The 24,128-nt window shown below is 40.2% G+C and overlaps 1 protein-coding gene across 3 annotated transcripts in view; it reads right to left on the reverse strand.

The window, feature by feature from the left end:
- Positions 1-403: 403 nt before the first annotated feature.
- The window catches only part of GRHL1 (grainyhead like transcription factor 1), a 41,825-nt gene continuing 18,100 nt past the window's right edge, over positions 404-24,128 (reverse strand). For 2 of the 3 annotated variants that reach the window (XM_073674168.1, XM_073674170.1), the window contains exons 9-16: positions 14,512-14,670; positions 13,222-13,306; positions 8,165-8,304; positions 8,002-8,039; positions 6,483-6,571; positions 6,204-6,289; positions 4,720-4,784; positions 404-2,216 (exon numbers count right to left, since the gene is read on the reverse strand). In XM_073674168.1, coding sequence (XP_073530269.1) covers positions 2,102-2,216; positions 4,720-4,784; positions 6,204-6,289; positions 6,483-6,571; positions 8,002-8,039; positions 8,165-8,304; positions 13,222-13,306; positions 14,512-14,670 — 777 coding nt within the window. In that variant the 3' untranslated portion in view covers positions 404-2,101. The remainder of the gene's footprint in view (positions 2,217-4,719; positions 4,785-6,203; positions 6,290-6,482; positions 6,572-8,001; positions 8,040-8,164; positions 8,305-13,221; positions 13,307-14,511; positions 14,671-24,128) is intronic. The other variant, XM_073674169.1, reaches the window with a different exon arrangement.

Genomic DNA, 24,128 nt, shown 5'->3' on the forward strand with positions numbered 1-24,128 from the left:
AGACTTGTGTATCCTCACAGTGCGCACACTGCACACCTTCAGGATTCTCTCATGCTGAGAGCAGGCGGTCATGTGATCGCAAGTATGTGATTTGCATACTTCTGGCCACATTCCAACTAGACGTGCCCGCCCTCGCTCAATACATACATCTAGTTGGCACATGACCACATGTATACAAATCGGCTCCTGGAGCCGAATCATGACATAATAGAGTGACTGCAGATTTCTACCCAATGCCTGAACAAACCCTTTAAATGGGCAAGTTTTGTCCTCCAAACCAAGAAGAGTAAGACTTTTTTTTAGGACATGTGAAAACACTGTCTGTAGAGATCAGCAAGCTCGAGTCAATTTTCCTGAAATTTGAGGTTTTACGCGGCTTTAAAAAAAAACAAAAAAAACCCCACACATTTCAGAAAATGTATATAAAATGAATAATGTAGATACAAATCATACATAGGAGACATATCAGAAATGGAACCTAGAAGTCATACTTGTACCAATTTACTTATAAACCACATACATTTCCCACATTACACTGTAACAAATAAGATTTTCACTTTTACACATTATTTTTAAGACAATATCCCTGAAGCAGAAACGTAAACCCTTTCTCTATTATTCTGTTCTGTGTCAATAAAAAAAGGCACTTTTTAAAATATCCAAATATATAAAATGTATATACAAAGAGTCCTGGGATCTATACATTCAGAAATATATACAGAGAGTGGAGGAGTGCTGAGAGAACGAAGTTTGCTGGCCTGGCACTTTAATGGAAAGAAACACTACTCCATAAGGTTAAGGTTGGGGCTTAAAAACTTTGTAGAAGATTAGGAACAGAAGCATCGCCCCACCATGGCCATGTCTGGTATTGCACCTCAATCAAATATACTTCTTCGGCAAGAATTTTTTTTTTCCTCTAGTGACATACAACCATTTCATAGTGAATATTTTACCATGGACATCGCTAAATGCCGCCACTGAAAAAAAAAAATCACTGTCTGATGACTTACAGGTGGCGGATCGGCAGATTTCACACATCTAGTGCAAAATGGTTTCAGTTATTAAACAAAAAAAAATAGGATTTGCAGATGTGATGTGTGAAATCAACCCAGGAAACTCTTAGGAGTAGAAAAAGAAAGGCTTTGAGCAAAATCGATAGATTAGATCACAATGAAAGCATAGATCTAGTTACTGGGGGACATCTATCACTTGTATGTGATTGGACAATTTTTATTTTATTTTTTTTTTAAATTTTTCACAAAAAAAAAAAAGGCAAATATGGCTTCTAGTTGATATAGAAAGTCATTTTTCTTTTGTACAATGTGCGTAATTTCTGAGCCTAATACAAATTTCCTGCCTAAAAATGTTTAAAAAAAAAAAGCACTGGCCCACGATACTAACGTGGCATCGGCGGTGCCCGGCTGTTTTCTAAAATTGGACCCTTCATCCTGTGGTGCCTTTGTTACATAAATTATGGTCCCTTCATTTGGCACCACACATCTAGAAAACAACAAAAAAATATAAAATAAAAACCTCACCAATATCCACATGCATACTAGACTTCATTATATTATATTATATAGGTAATCCGCTCATGTGTATATACACCTATACAAACAAGTTACAAAAAATATATATATTGCACTTCTTATTTACATAGTCGTTGGGTTTTCAGACAAATCCCAATTTTGTTCTTCACATACAAGGGCACTCTTAGGGGATTTTTTTTAAAGGACGTAAAGCCCCTTTTTTTAGCCTCTTCATGTTATGCTGTAGGCTCTTCTCTGCCCAATTTGACCTGGTCCTTGACAGAACACCTCGAACCTTTACAAAACGGTCACATCTTGATATAGACATGTGGCTCAGTCTTGGCCTGAATTTCGGATCATGTTACACAACATCTTTTTTGGTCTTCTAACATTTGCCGAGATTGACGGGTCTGGCTCATGCTGGTGAAGTCCAAAAAAAAAGGGAAGTTTAATTAAGGGGGGACATTTTGTAGAGGGGTCTAGTTTCCTACAAAAGAAGCAGAACCATTCTAGAGATGAACATTGCCCCTTCATGTCCAGTCTAAGGGCACTGGGGTGGAAAGTGATGAAGGTTAGATTTCTGTGAGAGTCAGCTTGTACGATCCTCCAGACTCTTCGATCAGAAGATGGAATGTGTCTTCATTTGAATAATGTTGGATTATGTTGTCATCCATGTTAACCAGGATTCTGGATGAAAAAAAATGAGGAAGATAATAAATAATCGTTTTATGTGAAAGTGATAACCAGTAAAAAAAATAGTGAACATTTTAATTTATTCCAAAAGCCATTGTCAAGTGGAATGATTAAAATGTCAACTTTCCATTTTCAAGGTTTTCTTTAAAAGGGGTATGCCCATTTCCAAGATCCTATCCCAATATGTACATTTCTAATTGGAGACTACTGCTACTGCAACTGCTACTACTGCTGCAACTGCTTATTGTGCTAGGATCCTGGAGATTGGAAAACCCCTTTAAGTAGTTAAGTTCACTTATATTTTAGAGCAAAATGAGCTGAACAAATTGATATAATTTTTGGGAGAAAATTTATTCTACCTTACTTAAACCTCTGCTCATTCTAGGCTTAGGAGTCCAGTGGGCAGTGCATAGTTTAGCTGCTCATCACAGTGTAAGACCGCCCACTTGACTTCTGATCTGAGAATGAACAGGTGTTTAAATGAATACATACATACATACATACATACATACATACATACATACATACATACATACCAGTACAGACCAAAAGTTTGGACACACCTTCTCATTTAAAGATTTTTCTATATTTTCATGACTATGAAAATTGTACATTCACACTGAAGGCATCAAAACTATGAATTAACACATGTGGAATTATATACTTAACAAAAAAGTGTGAAACAACTGAAAATATGTCTTATATTCTAGGTTCTTCAAAGTAGCCACCTTTTGCTTTGATGACTGCTTTGGCATTCTCTTGATGAGCTTCAAGAGGTAGTCACCGGAAATGGGCTTCCAACAATCTTGAAGGAGTTCCCAGAGATGCTTAGCACTTGTTGGCCCTTTTGTCTTCACTCTGCGGTCCAGCTCACCCCAAACCATCTCGACTGGGTTCAGGTCTGGTGACTGTGGAGGCCAGGTCATCTGGCGTAGCACCCCATCACTCTCCCTCTTGGTCAAATAGCCCTTACACAGCCTGGAGGTGTGTTTGGGGTCATTGTCCTGTTGAAAAAGAAATGATGGTCCAACTAAACGCAAACTGGATGGAATAGCATGCCGCTGCAAGATGCTGTGGTAGCCATGCTGGTTCAGTATGCCTTCAATTTTGAATAAATCCCCAACAGTGTCACCAGCAAAGCACCCCCACACCATCACACCTCCTCCTCCATGCTTCACGGTGGGAACCAGGCATGTAGAGTCCATCCGTTCACCTTTTCTGCGTCGCACAAAGACACGGTGGTTGGAACCAAAGATCTCAAATTTGGACTCATCAGACCAAAGCACAGATTTCCACTGGTCTAATGTCCATTCCTTGTATTCTTTAGCCCAAACAAGTCTCTTCTGCTTGTTGCCTGTCCTTAGCAGTGGTTTCCTAGCAGCTATTTTACCATGAAGGCCTGCTGCACAAAGTCTCCTCTTAACAGTTGTTGTAGAGATGTGTCTGCTGCTAGAACTCTGTGTGGCATTGACCTGGTCTCTAATCTGAGCTGCTGTTAACCTGCGATTTCTGAGGCTGGTGACTCGGATAAACTTATCCTCAGAAGCAGAGGTGACTCTTGGTCTTCCTTTCCTGGGGCGGTCCTCATGTGAGCCAGTTTCTTTGTAGAGCTTGATGGTTTTTGCAACTGCACTTGGGGACACTTTCAAAGTTTGCCCAATTTTTTGGACTGACTGACCTTCATTTCTCAAAGTAATGATGGCCACTCGTTTTTCTTAGAATTTGTATTATGGCAAGAAAAAAGCAGCTAACAGTCTATTCAGTAGGACTATGAACTGTGTATCCACCAGACTTCTGCACAACACAACTGATGGTCCCAACCCCATTTATAAGGCAAGAAATCCCACTTATTAAACCTGACAGGGCACACCTGTGAAGTGAAAACCATTTCCAGTGACTACCTCTTGAAGCTCATCAAGAGAATGCAAAATCTTTAAATGAGAAGGTGTGTCCAAACTTTTGGTCTGTACTGTACATACTAGTTGTACTGAATCTTTTCCCACAAATATGGACATCAAGCTGCTCAGCTTATCTTGCTCTAAAACACGTTACCTGCAGATTGGACCATACTTTCAATATGACATGATCTTTTTAAGCAAACGTGATTTGAGCTGCATATTTCTTATCCTCATAGGTGTTTGTCCTCTTTGGAGCAATCACTTTTTATTATGGAGGTTCTTAAGTGTCCAAGCTACTGAGATCACAGTAACTTAGCAGCAAGTGTTCAATTTCTCAGCAGCGCCCCCAACAGGGGAAATAGCGTATTATATTCTTGCATAACAGATACATTGGTTTGGTTTGAAGGCTATGTGTAGCTCAGAACACATTAGTTAATCTCAGTTTATATATTATAGCATGGGAAAGGATCAGGATTCTGAATTGTTTTATTATTCCACAATCACCTTTCTCCAAAAAGGACTTTCTCAATTAATTCACAAAAGAAATTTCGACTATTAAACAAAAAACAGTTTGTCACCAAGCACAGTCGGACACTTACCCTTTTTTACATTTCTTAAAAATTTTTCCGATTTTCTCCAAAGGAACTTCATATTTTTCAGAGATCTAGAAGAGAGGTGGAGAGAAAAAAAAAAAAAAAAAATTGTTGAAATTTCCAGGGAAATTGACAAAAATAAACAGTTCGTCCTTAGCTAGGTAAAAGTACGCCACTAGTTTATAGTGAAGCAGAGGAAGGTGGGATAGGCAGGGACTAGAGCCATGGATACAGAAGCTTTGAAAATGCTCTGATCTCGCCCCAGAAAACTTAAAAGTAAATCCATCAGTAGAATCAACCTCCCTAAGCAGTTTATATCGCATGCAGGTATTTGATATCCGCGATCTGATGTCTTTTTCAAGAGAAATTCACGTGTTTTCTTAATATGTAAATGAGCTGTTAAGATCTATGGGCCGGACATAGATCTCCCTGAGAATCTGCCTCCAGAGATTATTTTAAATGAAAGGGGGCGTTACCAGTGTGAGACATGTAGATCAGGAGAGCAGACTATCAGTCATTACATGTCTCGCACTGCTAACGGTCCCTCATTAAAATAAGTTCTAAAGACATTCTCAGGGAGATCTATGGTCCAGCCCATAGATCTTAACAAAAATGTGTCTCTCTCTGGTATAAAACATCGGATCGCAGCTATCAAGGTATCATTTTATTCAGCTTCCTATGACCTACATGCCCATATAAACAAGTTAGGAGAGGTGATCCTACTGACAGATTCCCTTTAAAGTTGGGCAGCAACAGATTGTATCAGTAAAGGTTTAGATTTCTGAGATTAACACGATCATATAAACAGTTTTGCAGGGTGAATTGTTCTGAAGGAATCTCTTTAGAGGAAATCTGACAGTAAGACTAACCCACCACACCCAAACTATTTATATGGACATTAACTGTTAACCCATCGACACCTTTATGTCTTCGATCTGTTGCTGCATTCCCAAAACAATTAACTTTTGTATTCATATGCAAGTGAGGAATTATATGCTCTGGGCGTGACAGCATTTAAGAAGTCTATGCCTCCTGAGGCTGTTTCCCCACCCAGAAGCAGCCTTTTTAGCTTGATAACTCACTGTCAGATTTTCTTGCTTGATGCCTGAGTTTGAGTTAACAGTTTGACAGTGATCTATCAATCAAGCTAAAGAAGCCAGGTGGGAATACAACCTCAGGGGGCATAGATTTGTTAAGTGCTCTGAAAAGCCCAGTGCACTTGGCATTTTAATGCATATGCAAATGAGATGTTAATGAATCACTGTGTAATTCAAAAACAGATTGAAATGTAAAGGAAGGGTCCATGGATTTACCCTTCAGAGACCTGGATACTGATAGATGTGGGATTGGGGTGGATCTTACAGACAGTTATCCTGTAAAGTATTTAGCAAAAGTTGAATGAGGGAGAATAAAAGCAAACAAGTAAAAGTTACCGGCCGCTGCAGCACTTTTTTTTTTTGAATGACATGGTATATAGTTACATCACTTACCGCCTCCATCAACCCTTTTAGACATGGATCTTTCAACATAAGGGCATCAAAGACTTCTTCGGCTTCTGTCCTCACGTATAACAGCACTGAAAGGGGAAAGCAGAAAGAATATGTATTCATGGAAAACAGCACAACACCATAAAGATGAAGACCGATGTAACAGAAAAAAAAAGGAAAATGCCGGCATTGTTGACAGCTGGGATACCCCTTTAACAGCAGGCAAATCTCAGTTTTCTAATTGGACAGACTGGCGGAAAAGGCAGAGCGCTGTATAACTACCTCTCTTTGGGTCGTCCACTCTTGGCATCTTGGCGGGGGGTGCAGTGTAGTCTTCTTCCTGTGAGAAAGGCACTCTCTTCATCCCTGAGCTGAAACCAGAGAAATATAATGAACACAAGTGTAAAAATTTTATAGAATACTGAATCATGTTTTCAGCCCTTCTCTAATAAACAGTAAAAAAAATAAAAATCCAAAAACTGTTCGAAAATCAACATCCCTATATTTAAGAGGGGCTCTCCATAATGTCATTTATTTATTCATGAATATATTTATACATATCTTTAAATTAGCAAAATGACATGCGTCGTATAGGAAGGTAATAACTATGGTTGTACATTAAAATGGCCTCGGTCTTGCTACAATTACAGAATCCGGTCCTAAAATGTTAGTAGGACAGGAGTCCATGAGCATGTGCCGTAAGAAGCTCCGCTGATGTCACCTACAGATTGATAGTACAGGTCATCTCCAGGTGACCTTCCTACTGCACATGCTAATGGGCTCCTGTCCTACTACTATCAATCTCTAGGTGACATCAGCAGAGTTTCCTACTGCACATGCTCATGGGCTCCTGTCCTACTACTATCAATCTCTAGGTGACATCAGCAGCGTTTCCTACTGCACATGCTCATGGGCTCCTGTCCTACTACCATCAATCTGTGGGTGAAATCAGCAGAGGTGCCTACTGCACATGCTCATGGGCTCCTGTCCTACTACTATCAATCTGTGGGTGAAATCAGCGGAGGTGCCTACTGCACATGCTCATGGGCTCCTGTCCTACTACTATCAATCTGTGGGTGAAATCAGCGGAGGTGCCTACTGCACATGCTCATGGGCTCCTGTCCTACTACTATCAATCTGTGGGTGAAATCAGCGGAGGTGCCTACTGCACATGCTCATGGGCTCCTGTCCTACTACTATCAATCTGTGGGTGAAATCAGCGGAGGTGCCTACTGCACATGCTCATGGGCTCCTGTCCTACTACTATCAATCTGTGGGTGAAATCAGCGGAGGTGCCTACTGCACATGCTCATGGGCTCCTGTCTTATTAATACTCTGGGATAGGCATCGCTCAGTGTAATGAGAAATTACAGTGAGTGATTACCTCCCTAGACAAAACCAATGATCTTTTAATGAAAGCCATCTAGGAATTTATTCAGGACAATTTTTTTTCCTACTTTGGAGAAGCCCTCTAAGAGCAGAGGCTCTATCCCCATTAGCCAGGAAGTCTGTAGGTGTTTTTAATGGGTACCCAGTATTATTTTTATAGCATTAACAGTACAATCTGCATCACATATTGGGGGAGAGCAGGAACAGGCTGTTATTGTAACATGCCAGATCCTTCTTGCGCCCAGGGGAGATAAGCGTCTGCCAGAGATTTCTGCAGCGACTTACTCCCTTCTCCCCAATCAGAATATATGCACATTCAGTCAAACCGAGCGTGCACATGTATGGGGAAGAAGTACAGATTTTGTAATTTCTGCCTTCTGTTGTATGATGCCCAGTAAAACTTGTAGCTCACCTTTCACCTTCCATTTCCTCTGAAGACAGTGGGAGAACCTGAAGTGGGAAAATAATGAAGAATTATTAAAGGGAATACATGGTCTTTCATTTCTATCAATGCTTCTGTATGTGGGTATAACATACACCCCCTGCCCGTGTTATCATGGGGTCAGGGCACTTACATGAGTGGTGCGCTGGAGATTGGCAAAGTGCACATCTGGGATGAACAGGACCGGCTGCGTGTCCAGGTCCTGCATTGGTTTGAACACTGTGATGTCCGTCCTTTTGTGGGATGGGAGAAGAGCCCCTTTCACATCAGTAACTGTGGAAAACAAAGACTTGACAATCAGATCACTGGCATGACAGCTCGGAGGCGCTCTCCGGAAGACGATGCCAGGGAATAAGGAGGCGCAGCAATGAGAAATCCTATCACCAGAATAGTTCCTGTTCATAAAGGGAAGAGCTCTGGTAATACACAGTAGGAAAATCCTCCACGTGACGTCTTGGGAGCAAAGAAAAATCGGTCTAAACCCAACACTTATTATAGTGCTGCTTAACATTTTGTCCTAACCCTTTATTGCACACTTTGCAAGCATCAGTTTTAAAAAGGTTTGACCCTGTAATCAGTAGGAAAGTTATTATAAATGTTGCTGTGCATTTACCATTTTCCTTTTATTTTCCTCAGTTGCCAGCAAGTTAAAAAGAAAACAAAATTAGTATATTATATGTGTATGTATATAGTTTACACTGTGCATAGATTGTAAGGCTATGTTCACACATTGCGTTTTGCTGCTTTTTTTTCTGCAGGCAAAACCTGCTCTCTTGGCAGTATAAAAGCTGCTTACAAAAAGCAGGTTTTGCTGCATTTTTCAGGATCCCAAAGTTCAGCTTTGCTTCCACCACAGAAGCATGAAAACAGGTCACCAATGCAAGACATATGTGAAAACATCAAACCATTTTTTGAAGAAAAAAAAAAAAAGGGCAATTTGATCAAATTATTTAGTGGAAAAAGATTCTTAGGTCTGAAAAAAAAAGACTATTCTGAACAAAAAAGTTCATAAAAAAAAATGCACATTACAAATGTAAAGCGGGGGGCTGAATTGGGTGGGAATAGTTTACCTACAACATTGGCAGAGTATTGAGTTTGTAGGACACCGTTTACTTTCACACTTTGGTCAGCCCTTGCTCAATTTCCCATCTTGATCGGCCAATGTTTATTTTGCAAACATCAATAATTAAATTAAATTGTACTAATCCTAAACTGCCATCTCAGGTGATGAGATCAAGACATTAGGATTTAAACTTTGGGGCGGGGGTTTCACATACTGCTGCACATGCTTTTTTCACTAAAAATGCAGCAAAACCTGATACCTGTGTTTTTGCTGCATTTTTGCACTTATTCATTGCTTTCTATTCAGTGTTTTTTCACCCAAGAAGTGACATGATGCAGTTTTCAAAAATGCAGCAGTATTCAAATTCAATCAGGGAAAAAAAACTGTGCATGAGATTTCTGAAATCTCATAGCTTTTGCTGATACTGTTAAACGCAGCTTAAAATGTGCATAAAAAACCCCTCAAAAACGCAAAGTATGAACATAGCCTAAAACTGCATTGGTGATTGTTGCCCGGAGTTCACAGTGTGCAATTTCAGGTTAAAGGAGTTTCCCCAAGATTCTGACAAGTCTCACAAATAGGCCAAACTGGGTAAAATAAAAAACAATGTGCCGCTGCTCATTCCAAGGTGTACATATATTTTCAATAGCCCAATTTCTCCTGATCCCCCCATACACATGCACACTCTGCTCAGTCATGCGTGCATGTGTTTAATAGGAGGCTACTAGGCTGTGGTCAGTGAGCCCCAGCAGTGGGAAAACAAAAAAGATCTGATGTCAACATCCAACATGTTAGATTCTTCTTTTTCCTAGCTTATATTATGCTGGAGAGTCAGGACGATCCCGCCATACACACAGGATAGTGAGCGGGTCACACCAGAATTGGAGCGCTTTACTGACTTTGCTCTTATGTGTATGGGGGCCAATTACATTAGTGTTTTTTATTTTACAGGCCCGGCCTAGAGGAGGGATTTGTCAGTATCGTGGAGAACCTCATTAAAGAGGACCTGTCACCAGGTCAAAAATGGCCGTTTTCTTCTTTTATTTTATTCCTATTGCTCCCCTGAGTGGTTAATCTTAATAAGTACACAGTTCTGCACAAATTACCTTCTTAATCTATATTTACAGCAATCAGAACTCCATTTTCCAATACAGAAATCAAAACTCTTTCTAAGGCTAAATCTTTATCACCATATTCTAGCTGCCTACAGCCACCACTAGTGGGCGCTAAGGAGATTACTGTAGACTCCTAAACTCCCCCTAGTGGTGACAGAATTTTTTAATGGAATTAGTCAGAACATAAATGACCTGTTTTATCATATTATATTATAATATACTATATACAGGGTGGGCCATTTATATGGATACACCTAAATAAAATGGGAATGGTTGGTGATATTAACTTCCTGTTTTTGGCACATTAGTATATGGGAGGGGGAAGACAATTGCCTTCAGATGACCCCAAAGATAAAAGTCTAAGGGGGTCAGATCGGGAGACCTTGATGGCCATTCAACTGGCCCACGACGACCAATCCACTTTCCAGGAAAGTGTTCATGTAGGAATGCTCGGACCTGACACCCATAATGTGGTGGTGCACCATCTTGTGGAAAAACTCAGGGAATGTGGCATCAGTCGAACATCCCTTCGGCGGATATTAGCTACTCACAAATGGCACCCTTACAAAATCCAGCTGCTGCAGCATCTCAACGAGGATGACCCAGATCGGCGCACTGAATTTGCAGAATAGGCAAAACAAAAGTTGAAACAGGACCCTCAGTTTACACAGAACATTATGTTCAGTGATGAGGCAAACTTTTTTGTGAATGGTGAAGTTAACAAACAAAACCACCGCTATTGGTCTGACACTAACCCACAGTGGATACATCCCTCCAAGACTGTTGGAATACAAGAACCATGGTATGGTGTGGTATATGGGGTACAAAGATAGTGGGGCCATTCTTCATCCATGGAAACCTCAATGCCACAGGATATCTGAATTTGCTACATGATGATGTGCTGCCCTCTTTATGCACTGAAGATGGCACGTTCCCTGAGTTTTTCCAACAAGATGCTGCACCACCACATTATGGGTGTCAGGTCCGAGCATTCCTACATGAACAGTTTCCTGGAAAGTGGATTGGTCGTCGTGAGCCAGTTGAATGGCCACCAAGGTCTCCAGATCTGACCCCCTTAGACTTTTATCTTTGGGGTCATCTGAAGGCAATTGTCTATGCTGTGAAGATACGAGATGCGCAGCATCTGAAACAACGGATACTGGAAGCCTGTGCTAGCATTTCTTCTGCGGTGTTGCTATCAGTGTGTCAAGAGTGGGAGAAGAGGGTTGCATTGACAATCCAACACAATGGGCAGCACTTTGAACACATTTTATAATTGGTCATAAACTTGTAAAAAAACTCATGAAAGAATAAAGTTACGTTAAAACCAAGCACACCATTGTTTTTCTTATGAAATTCTTAATAAGTTTGATGTGTCACATGACCCTCTTCCCATTGAAAAAAAATAAAGTTGGATCCAAAATGTCCAACTTCAAAATGGCCGCCATGGTCACCCCCCATCTGGAAAAGTTTTCCCCCTCCCATATACTAATGTGCCACAAACAGGAAGTTGATATCACCAACCATTCCCATTTTATTTAGGTGTATCCATATAAATGGCCCACCCTATAGAATTAGAATCAGAAATAGTAATCTTGCAATTGTCACACTGGCCACTGGGTTTTTTTTTTTTTTTAGTCTTACTGCCTGTCCTTTCAGGAAGAATTTTCAGCAGGTGCATTATCATCAGAGGCAGGATTACAATGACAGAAAACCCCCTCTGTACACAGCTGATAATAGGATCCACCAATAACAAAAGGTGATATTACAGTTCCTCCTCCCTTCACAATGACCTTGGCACACACTCATTAGATCTTTCAATATAAAGTTTCTATTGCCTGTCTATTGCTGCTAATGTGCATTTCTGGAAACAGTCTAAAAAAAAAAAAAAAAAATCCCCAGAGGCCAATGTGAAAATGACAAGATTTCTCATTTTTAATAGATAAGGATATGGAGTAATATATATATATATATATATATATATATATATAAATATATAAAAGTTAAAACAAAAACCTGATTTAAAGAATAGGTTATTTTCTGATGACATATTCCCTTAAAATTGGAGTATGTGGAGTATTTGGAGCGGTGTATTGGGATTATAGTAGCTCAGACCACTATTAAGATATTTAAAGAAAATAAGCAATACAGTATTTGGAACCTAAAGCAAATTATAAAAGATGGAGATTCACAACAAAGAGTGACTGTCAATTTAATTTTTATTTCACAAATCAATATTATTGTACACATGAAAATCTATATCTATCTGCAATCTATTTTAATCAGAGCAATCTGCTTCTTTCTCTTCTTGGACTGATCACTCACTTTCAATTCATGGGTAAAATCTGTCTTCAGTGAACACAGATTTCACCATTACTGGGATAGGAGATGGCAGTTGGTGCTTTTACAATTCTATGGAGAGGGGAGGAGCTAGCGGAACACACAGACATTCCGCTGCAAGTTCTTCTGAAACTTACACGCTAAAGATTTAACAGTCTTGTAAATGTGATTCCTATGGTAAGGTGTTGGAAAGATCAAGATTGTACGACATGTCTTTTATCAGGGGTTAAAACTGATCATACGCTCTCAATAGCTGTTGCATGCATGCTCACTTGGGCCGAGCATGTATATATCAACAATGATGAGAAAGGTTGTCCAGGATTAGAAAACTCTAACCAATTTCTTCCAAAAACAGCGCCACCTCAGTCTACAGGTTGTGTCTGAGTATTGCAGTGAAGATTAATTGAGGTGAATGGGGCGGAGCTGCAATACCACACCCAACCTGAAGGCAGGCGCGTCATGGTTTGTGAAAAAAAAAGCGGGTAGGTTTTTCTAATACAGTCAAACCCCTTCTTTAAGAGCAAAGGGAAAACATACAAGAGATCCTTTGTCTGACATGAAAAAAGGTGAAGGAAGAAGGTCAGTGGGACCCAAGTCCAACATGTAGGAGCATCTTAAGAATGTGATAAGGGGAAGTGGAGGATTTCTTGCACCCGTATCATTCTTACTTACAGTTCATCTGGGAGTTGGGCTCAGTACACTTGCCTTTTCTCTTGCTCTGCTTACGTTCTTCATCTCTTATTTTACGTTCTGCACCCTGAAATCAGACAAAAAAAAAAAAGAATAATGTAATCAGATATAATAACTGACAAAAGAAGCGGGAGGACGCAGGATAAGTGGTGCACAGAAGACGCCGAGCCTCGTCCTATCATACAGGAATTCCTCCTATCTGCAGCCTTAAGATATCAGATAAAAAGTCAATAATGGAATAAAGCCTCATTCATTTTAGGCTGAGGTTAAAAATACAGGTTCACCTTTGGTCCAATGAGAATATACTATGGCTGAACCCATTCGCAACCTGAAGAGGTTTCACACATCCTGAGGACGACCACAAATTTCACCAACTGCTTGAAATGTGAATTTCTCAAAGGGTACCTGTCGGCAAGTTTTCGCTATGTAATCGTGAGGTAGGGGCTGAGACACAGATTTTAGTGATGTATCACTTATTAGTCGTTGTGCTGTTTCCATACAATGAATGTTTTAATCACCAAGAGATTATCACTGCCTGGACTACAGCTTACGTGATCCCTGGTCTGACCATGTCCCCTCCTCTAATAAGCAGCTCACCATCAATAGACAATGTGCACAGAGAGCCTGGTGTGGGCGGGTGTAGCTTTCTGAGCTCTGCTACATCTAAAAACTCTGATTGTTTACTGGGTGCAGCAGCTGTGATACATCGCTGGAATCAGGGTCTCTGTCTCTACATTATGCTGCTCTCAGATGAGGTAGCAAAAACCTGGTGACAGATTCCCCTTCTATTTATTTTGTCCTGCATGGAAAGTTAGAAAACTTTGCAAATCATCCATCAAGTACGTTCGGATATCAATACAGTTTAAAGCAAACTATTAGACTGGTTAAAAGCAGGGGTTTGGAAGCCATTTTCATGCAATTTTTTTTTTTTTGTATAGGAATGAAGACAGATCCTCTAATAAAGTAGTTTCATAACTTTCCATGCTCGATAAAAAAAAATAAAAAATAGTAATATTATTTTTAATAATAATGTGGAATTAATGACACAATATAGGTGAGTAAAATCAATAAATAATATTATTGATAATAAAAGTTTACTGCTCTTCAATATTGTGCTTTTATATAATTACGGTACTCCATTTAGCAGTGGTTTCAGGACAGTGTACATAACACTGCTGACCACATTAAAAAAAAGTGTATATATTGATTCTGGCCACTTGATGGAGCAGTTGAGTTATAAGTGAATTTTCTGCCATTATTTTTGGTACTCACCTTATCACAGAAGACTTTAATTTGGCAATAGGCCCTGTGAATTGGCTTGTTACTTCTATTATTGTAGCTGTAGGTGTCAATCTGAATGTTCAGAGGCAGCCCCTTTACCCCCTTCTGAGAGGAGAAATCTGTACTTAGGCAGTTCACAGATATAAAGACCTGGGGAACAGAAAAAAGCTATTAGAAAAAAAAAAAAAGTTGCAATATACAGTTTTCATACAATTACAAAATAAAATTGCAACAATTGTAATAAATATCTATATTTATATTATACATATATTTTATTTGATTTTTCAAAGTGAAGTGCTGCAGTAATGTCATAGCAGTCATGTGAGCCAATGTTCATATTTACCATATGGTTCAATAGGTTTTTATAGGGAAAAAAAATTGATTTGCAAAGGAAACAAAACCACAGTACCTGTTTGAACAAAGCAGATTTAGGATTTGGTTGTCAGGAAGTTCTATGTTAGAGCGCCACCTGCTGCTCAGTCTTAACTACAATCGGCAGTGCCGCAATTTTCTAACACTACAAAGCAGCGCTCAAATTAGAAAAAAACAAACAAATAAAACAGGAACTAGATAATTGGCATGGGGGCTGTAAATGTACTTTAATATTTAGTGCAGCTCAGATCAAACATCCTTCTCTAATTACAGTCGACCACCAGAATTCTGCAACACGATTATCCTTTACTTCCTCCATAATCACCTAAATTGCCCTCAATTTCATAGCCGACACAGAAAGGAAAAATAATTGCATTCCCGTCCCACTTTCCATAGAATAATCTCTTTCCTGAGAATACACGGTGCACAGTGCGGATAAAGCTGGAATAATGATGGGACTTACACAACTGCAGATATTTAAATATGGCCTCATTGCTACTGTGTCAGAGGAAGACTCCCATCGATGCCAAGCAGGATATTTGCATCTTAGATTATTATCACATTTCAGAAGATGCAGCATACAAGGACCCTGCAGCAATTTCGGCAGTAAATAGTTAAATTCATTGGAACAAAAAAAGAATTAGAAATTGCCATAGCCCCATCTCAAGTAGCACCTAAATCACATGCATCGTCACATATTTACAGTGCTGTGCAAAAAAAAAAAAAATGCTGCAAAGTAAGAATGCTTTCAAAAATAGCCATTTTAATAGTTCCATTTATTTTTATGAATTAACAAAAAAAAGTGAATGAACAAAAGAGAAATCAAAATCAATATTTGATGTCACCGCCTTTTACTCAAACAGCATGAAAGCATCAATTGTTCTAGGTACACTTGTACTTGGACACAGTTTGGAACAGCCTCCCAGCAGAGTTCCTTTCCAAACATCTTGGAGAACTAACCACAGATCTTCTGTGGATGTCGCTTGTACAAATCCTTCTGTCTTTTCATGTAAGGTTATACAAACTGGATGATGTGGAGATCCGGGCTCTGTATCATCCTTTCCTGGATTCTTTGGTCTTCATTACCATGAAGATTACTTGTTAAAAAAAAAAAAATACCGCAGTGGTGCTTTATTTCACCACCAGAGTGGCATCAATAATGCTTGTGAACGCAACTTTGGAATGACCGGAAGTCAGAGGTAACAGTCACAAGCTTTCAGTGTAAGCCTATGAGAGCCTCGTTGTGGCTCTCACTTACATTGAGTTGTGACTTCCAGCAAACACTGGAGCGATCAGGCAGGTGACAACCAGCAGAAGAGGACTGAAGTGGCACCAAAAACAGAAGATGGTGGCTGGTAAGTATATTACCAGGAGCAGGGAACATACCACTCCGGCGGTACTTTAATGACATTCAGTGTATGGAGTCATTGTCATGTTGCAGAATAAATGTGGAGCAAATCAGATGCCTCCCTGATGGTATTGTATAGTGGATAATCATCTGCCTGTATTTCTCAGCATTGAGGACACCAAGAAATGGGGAACGTTGAGGACTGTATATGCAGTGGCTGGTCAAGGAAAGTTTGGAAGATATTCAGTGCCATCAGCTCAGAACTAGCAGCAACTAGTGGGATCCATCTACCCCCATCTGCTGTTTGAAGAAGTCTGGCCAGAAGTGGTCTTTAATGGAAGAATTGCATCCCAAGAAAAAACACACCTTCAACATGGAAACAAGGCCAAGTGAGTCAACGGTGCACAAAAACATAGGATCTATGGTGGAGAATAATTGCAGCAGGTCTTTGACAGATGAGTCAAAATTGGAAATATAATGCCCTCAATGCTGAGAAATAGAGGCAGATACATACAGTACAGACCAAAAGTTTGGACACACCTTCTCATTTAAAGATTTTTCTGTATTTTCATGAGTTTGAAAATTGTACATTCACACTGAAGGCATCAAAACTATGAATTAACACATGTGGAATTATATACTTAACAAAAAAGTGTGAAACAACTGAAAATATGTCTTATATTCTAGGTTGTTCAAAGTAGCCACCTTTTGCTTTGATGACTGCTTGGCACACTCTTGGCATTCTCTTGATGAGCTTCAAGAGGTAGTAACCAGAAATGGTTTTCACTTCACAGGTGTGCCCTGTCAGGTTTAATAAGTGGGATTTCTTGACTTATAAATGGGGTTGGGACCATCAGTTGTGTTGTGCAGAAGTCAGGTGGATACACAGCTGATAGTCCTACTGAATAGACAGTTAGAATTTGTATTATGGCAAGAAAAAAGCAGCTAAGTAAAGAAAAACGAGTGGCCATCATTACTTTAAGAAATGAAGGTCAGTCAGTCCGAAAAATTGGGCAAACTTTTAATGTGTCCCCAAGTGCAGTTGCAAAAACCATCAAGCGCTACAAAGAAACTGGCTCACATGAGGACCGCCCCAGGAAAGGAAGACCAAGAGTCACCTCTGCTTCTGAGGATAACTATTTGAGTCACCAGCCTCAGAAATCGCAGGTTAACAGCAGCTCAGATTAGAGACCAGGTCAATGCCACACAGAGTTCTAGCAGCAGACACATCTCTACAACAATTGTTAAGAGGAGACTTTGTGCAGCAGGCCTTCATGGTAAAATAGCTGCTAGGAAACCACTGCTAAGGACAGGCAACAAGCAGAAGAGACTTGTTTGGGCTAAAGAACACAAGGAATGGACATTAGACCAGTGGAAATCTGTGCTTTGGTCTGAGGAGTCCAAATTTGAGATCTTTGGTTCCAACCACTGTGTCTTTGTGCCCCGCAGAAAAGGTGAACGGATGGACTCTACATGCCTGGTTCCCACCATGAAGCATGGAGGAGGAGGTGTGATGGTGTGGGGATGCTTTGCTGGTGAAACTGTTGGGTATTTATTCAAAATTGAAGGCATACTGAACCAGCATGGCTACCACAGCATCTTGCAGCGGCATGCTATTCCATACGGTTTGCGTTTAGTTGGACCATCATTTATTTTTCAACAGGACAATGAGCCCAAACACACCTCCAGGCTGTGTAAGGGCTATTTGACCAAGAAAGAGAGTGATGGGGTGCTACGCCAGATGACCTGGCCTCCACAGTCACCAGACCTGAACCCAATCGAGATGGTTTGGGGTGAGCTGGACCCCAGAGTGAATGCAAAAGGGCCAACTAGTGCTAAGCATCTCCAGGAACTCCTTCAAGATTGTTGGAAGACCATTTCCGGTGACTACATCTAGAAGCTCATCAAGAGAATGCCAAGAGTGTGCAAAGCGGTCAAAGCAAAAGGTGGCTACTTTGAAGAACCTAGAATATAAGATATATTTTCAGTTGTTTCACACTTTTTTGTTAAGTATATAATTCCACATGTCTTAATTCATAGTTTTGATGCCTTCAGTGTGAATGTACAATTTTCAAAGTCATGAAAATACAGAAAAATCTTTAAATGAGAAGGTGTGTCCAAACTTTTGGTCTGTACTGTATCCATAATGCAATACCAAAGACCCTAAACATACAGCCAAGGAGAACTATCTTAGGCGTAAAGAAGAACAAGGAGCCCTGGAAGTGATAAGGCCCCCACAGAGCCTGATCTCAACATAAAGTCTGACTGGGATTACATGAAGAGACTTGTGCAAGTGACATCACAGAAGATCTGTGGTTAGTTCTTCAAGATGTTTGGAAGAACCTCCCTGCAGAGTTCCTTCAAAAATGGTGTCTAAGTACAAGTGTACCTAGAAGAAATGGTGCCATTTGGAAGATAAAAGGACATGCACACCAAATATTCATTTGATTTAGATTTCTCTTTGATTCATTCACTTTGTATTTCGTTAACTGATAAAATAAAAATTGACACTCCTATTTTTGAAAGCATTCTTAAATTTCGCATCATCTTTCCACACCTGCCTTAAACTTTTGTACAGGCCCTCATCACAGTGACCTAAAATAAAACCTTAAGAATGGTCCCCGGTGGAAAACCCTTTATTTTCATTAGAAGTATCGTCATAAAATAAAACTACAGGGATCATCTGTAATCTCTGGGGAGGCGTCTGTCAACAAGTGTTTCATTACCCTGCAGCACCCCTACAGGGGATATGAGGCACTACACTGCTCACAGAGCAAACACACAGGAATGGAATGGGGTGTTCGATCCTACAGAGAAAGGACACTCTTTCCTGACTGTGGGCAGAGAGGCATCTGTAAACATATCTGAAAATGGACAGGACCATGAACGTTACATTTAGTGACCTCAATATTACATGCACAAAACACGTAACTACACAGACAACTATACAGAGATCCAGGGTGGAATTTCCCAATGGCTTTGACATGTGATACACCAGAACATAGGATTACAGGTGGCTGGCCTTTTGAGGACCATGCTGGTCATACAGGTGATCTAGATTTAGCAGGAGGTAAAGTGAGAAGCAGAAGAGTAGTCGGCATATCTGAGGATTGGAGACAAAAATCATGAAAAGTATTGAGATAAAACTAATCTGCACACTGGACAGATTTCAAAAAAGTGGTAAAACTGGTTAGTGAAGTCATCCGTAAGTGACATTTATAGGCTATAAGCCATTGCCCTAGTATAGGCCCAACCCCGAGAAACAAACCTCAAAGTATCTTCAGCTTGTTTGGCAAGATTCTTCCTTAGAGGTTTAACAAAAGCAAGGAACACAGCAAAAAACACAATAACCTGGTTCATCTTCATTCCTCAGGCATAGTGAAATAAACATTGTAATCTGTCAGATCGTGTGAGAGGAGCTCATCCCATGTACAAAATGTCTCTTACTACCAGTATCAGACTGAGCAACGTTGGACCCACCAGAGGACTTGATCTGAGGACCCCCTTTAATCTAAACAAAACCAATTTATCATTAAAGAGGTTTTTCGGACCAGTGTTAATTTTTGTCAGGCACTGTATCTTCCGGTATAACCATAAGATACACAATGTTAGAATTCGGCTCTGCTTGCTGATTCGATTGGTTATCACGTAATTGCTGAGATACTGTTTAAATCCAGATGGTGGCGCTGGGTTCTCCCCGACTCAAGGGCCCCATAGCAGCTGCGAAGTCTGCTGCTATGGATGCCCCTGAAGGAGAAGCCAGGGCCCACCGGAGGATTCTCCGGTTCTCTGGTGGGCCAGTCCAACCCTGCTTACTAACTATACAAATACTGTATTAATAAATAAGTAAGGTCTGGAGATTCCCAGTCTGATGAGACTCCAAGTGACAATAGCATGGAAAAACGTTAGACCAACACAGTAAGTGTAGACTGTTCATAAACACGTTCGTGAAGCAAAAAGTGTCACCCCTAACTATATTTACAGCATAATTGATAATCTAAGTCACTATATTGCTAACAGCATATCTCTATGCACACTATGAGACACTACCTGCGGGTGAATTTCTTGTAATCATGACCATGAAAGTCAGTATGAACTCACAAAGCTCTCTCCTCTCCTAAGTAACTTTAGCGAACAAGGGTGAACCATCAAGTAAATTGACTGTCGAGAAGAAGCACTAAAAAACACTTCTAAATGTAAATTTTCATTATGGGGCCCAATGCTCTATGTACGACCCAGACTGCCAACATTAATCTGTATGTACCAAGGCCAAAAATATCAAGGTGCAGAATAAATTAATATGAAAATCAGATATTACTAGCCAATCAGCTTCCAAACTTAGTTGCCATCACCCCACTCAAAAAATATCTACATCACAGAGGTTATACCAATGGTAAGGGCCCCACTTTCCGAGTTTTACCATGCAAAGTGTTTTTTAACATTTGGGAAGTGAAGTGGCCCCAAAGTGTTAGATTGATGATAGATTAAAAAATTAAATCCACCCTCCACCCTGGGACTGAGAACTGACTTAATATTTGGCATGTACAGTCATCTTCCTTGGTGCCCTCCATTTTTTTTCCTACCACGAAGGCTGGTGTACGGGTTATCCAACATCCAAGATGGCCACAGAGCATTATTAAGACTGATCCAAGCCTCCTGAGCAGAGGAAAGGCAGGGAAGGAGTAGTTCAGACCTATCACTGTACCTCCCATGCTATGGCGGCAGGCATCCTGGAGAACCAGAATACCGGTCTCAGCATGGAAGGCAAATGGAGGGCACCAGGGAGGGTGACTACACATTGACCAATGTATAATTAGTTTTCAGGGTCAGGGTGGAGGGTCGCTTTAAATGTTGTCATCCTACTATACATACAAAATGTCACACCACGTACATTGCATTTCCCTCCCATTAGGTACAGTCACTCATGTGCTGCCTCTCCCACTCAGTTTCACAATAAGAGCTATATAACAGCCTTTATAATACCACTAAAAAAAACAGGCAACGCCTTGTTTTAAGAAAGGGCGTCTCATCGGTGCGGCATTGCTTTAAATTACATACCTTGATGTTCTTAAATCACAGGACCAAGCCAATTAGTGGCTAATGGAAAGCAATGAATACCGGGTGATGCATCTGACGACGACACATTTACAGCAGTTAACCGCTTCGTCTACAGGTTCTCGAGAAGGATGACAAAGGCTAGAAGCATTTAAAAATTATATAGGTGCTAAAAATATTTCCCAAATTACTTGTGGCGCAACTCTGGAGATAATTGTTGGACGGGAAATTAATTATTATGTACAGAAATGCAAATAGTTCTAAATTTATAGATGTGTCCTAAGAAGTCAGGTCAGAAATCCCAATAATGTGTGCCAATGGTAAGACGCAAAAGACAACAGCGATAGTAAGGAGCTGTGCCCAATAGACATCAAATGGATCATTACTAGGTAATTAAAGGGGGTCTCCGGGGGAAAACAAGTTATCGCCTAACTTACTAATCGGTTGGGGTCTGACTGCTGGGACCTGCACCCAACGACAAAACGGGGCACTTGCCCTCCATTAGAAGGGAGTCACATGTTCAACCACCACACCATTTATTTCTTACAGGCCTGCCCAGCACTGCGCTCAGATTTCTCCAGCCCTATAGAGAATAGCAGATGGGCATTTGATCTGCCACTCCATTTTGTAATGAGGGATTAAAATGTCCTACTCTGCCCTTTGGTGAGGGCATTAGTGATGGAACAGTAAGTGACCACCGATTCTGTGGACAGTTTAAAACTTGTTATAAATCATACAACCCCTTTAAGAAAAAACAGGAGTTATCCAGACACTCTGCCACCATTGGTATCTGGACCGACCACCCGTTTTGGTTCATCGTGATAAAAGCAATATCATAATTAACTTCTAGGCCAAATATTTCCAAATCATTAAGAGGCATTCCACCCAAAAAAATTATCCTTAAAATAAAAAAGTCGATCTATTCAAGAAACTTCTCAACAGCATTTTTTTTGTTCAGAGGAACTTGGTGGCAACCAATATGGCTGTCATTACAAATCACTTGGTGGAATGCGATGACTTTTCCATACTCCTGAATGGCTAGTCTGCTAAATTATACAGTATTATAGAAGTCAAATAATAGAGTAGATTTGACATGCAAGAGTCTTTGGGAGTAATCAAATCGGGTTTGTTTCCCATGTTGCTTCTTTTGGATAACAACTGGATGAACTTCTTTATACCCAAAAAGGTTTGTTATCGACAGATATTCAGTCAACGCGTTTCAAGGACAATGTATCAAAAAGGGTGGCACACGATAAGACTTAAATGTTGCGTCACCAGGAGATGGGTGACTGGGTGTCAATCAGATAAATAAATCATGACTTAATAAGATTTACATTAAAAATAACAAAGTATCCATCTTCCAAGCATTACTCCACATTTATAGCTTTACTCCTATGCGGGTCACAATAATAATTTGGGTAAAATCCAATGATATCCATGTGGTGTACAAGAAGATGCTAGATAATATATGCCAGGTCTCAGTCTATTGGGTTGACCGTGTTTGCCGATTCGAGTGGTGGGGCCGAAGATTTAACATCACATGTATTAACATTAAAGGGGTATTCCCATCTCCAAGATCCTATCTCAACATGTAGTAATTGTAATAATAATAATATAATTAGAAAATACCTTCATTTAGAAATTTAGTATAGTTCTTCAGATTCGCTATGTCAAGCTCCATGTGCAGGGCATTGCAGTATGTTAGATATCCATGGTTACGACCACTAAGAGCTAACTGTCACTATAGGAGTGGTCGTAACCATGGATACCTAAAGCTACTGCAATGCTCTACATGAGGTAAGTGACATAGCGAATCAGAAGAACTATACTACATTTCTCATTGGAGGTATTTGATAATATTATCATTACACCTACTACATATGGAGATAGGATATTGAGGATAGGAATACCCCTTTAGAGGAACAGTTTAATTAGTGCTACTATTTATGGCGTGTTTCACAGGGTTCTTTAGAGGGGGTGTATTTACCAAGAGGGCGGTACTCACAGGGTCATTATGCAGAGTAGGGTTAAGGCCATAAAAATTAGCAGTAAATAAAGGTCAAGTTCACAAATTCGGGAAGCCACAGCAATTTACAGTAAATGGGGGGGGGGGGGGGTCTTCAAAATCTCATTCACATTTAAATAAAAATAAAAAAAATGTAAAATTATGAGGTGGATTTCAAATCGACACCATCCTCCTTCTGTGGATCCCATATTCAATGCTCTGCAATGGAACAGATTGAAATCTGCAGCCAAATCTACAAATAAGACATTTGGATTCGTTCAGCAACTTGTGAACATGGTCTAATGACCAGGACACTCTTTCCACGATTCAAACTTAAAAGTGGCAGCTGCACTTTACCAGGACTGCAAGAAGGGGTTAAACTACCTGCCTATAGCATAAACTTTTCCTTTTTTTCCCCCTTTCTTTGTATTTGGTAAACTGATGGGAAAGAAAGTTCAACAATCCTTGCAGTGTTTGTTTATGAACTCTCCCAGGCATTCACCTCTTTGGCTTCTTACAAGTAACCTGCCGGGCCCTTCACGTTAGCGGCCGCCAACAATAGTCAAGCATCTGCGTGCAGGAAATCATTGAGAGAAAGAAAGAAAGAATAAGTCTCCTTTCATAGCATCAATCTGAGATGTATGTAGTTGCCATTGTCAGGCTCCAGCGCTGGTAGCTCCCTTCCATTCCAGTTCATGGATGTCGAGCTCATGTGTACATAGCCCGCATGGAATAATATACTGCATTACACCACAAACAAATGAAATCCATTTGAAAAAGAGAAAACAAACAACTCTGAAAGATGTCTCCTGAGAAACTTTCCATTAG

This window comes from Phyllobates terribilis, unplaced genomic scaffold (genome assembly GCF_046119375.1).
Source record: "Phyllobates terribilis strain yellow unplaced genomic scaffold, ASM4611937v1 Scaffold_3__8_contigs__length_932513732, whole genome shotgun sequence".
Taxonomy (NCBI): Eukaryota; Metazoa; Chordata; class Amphibia; order Anura; family Dendrobatidae; genus Phyllobates; species Phyllobates terribilis.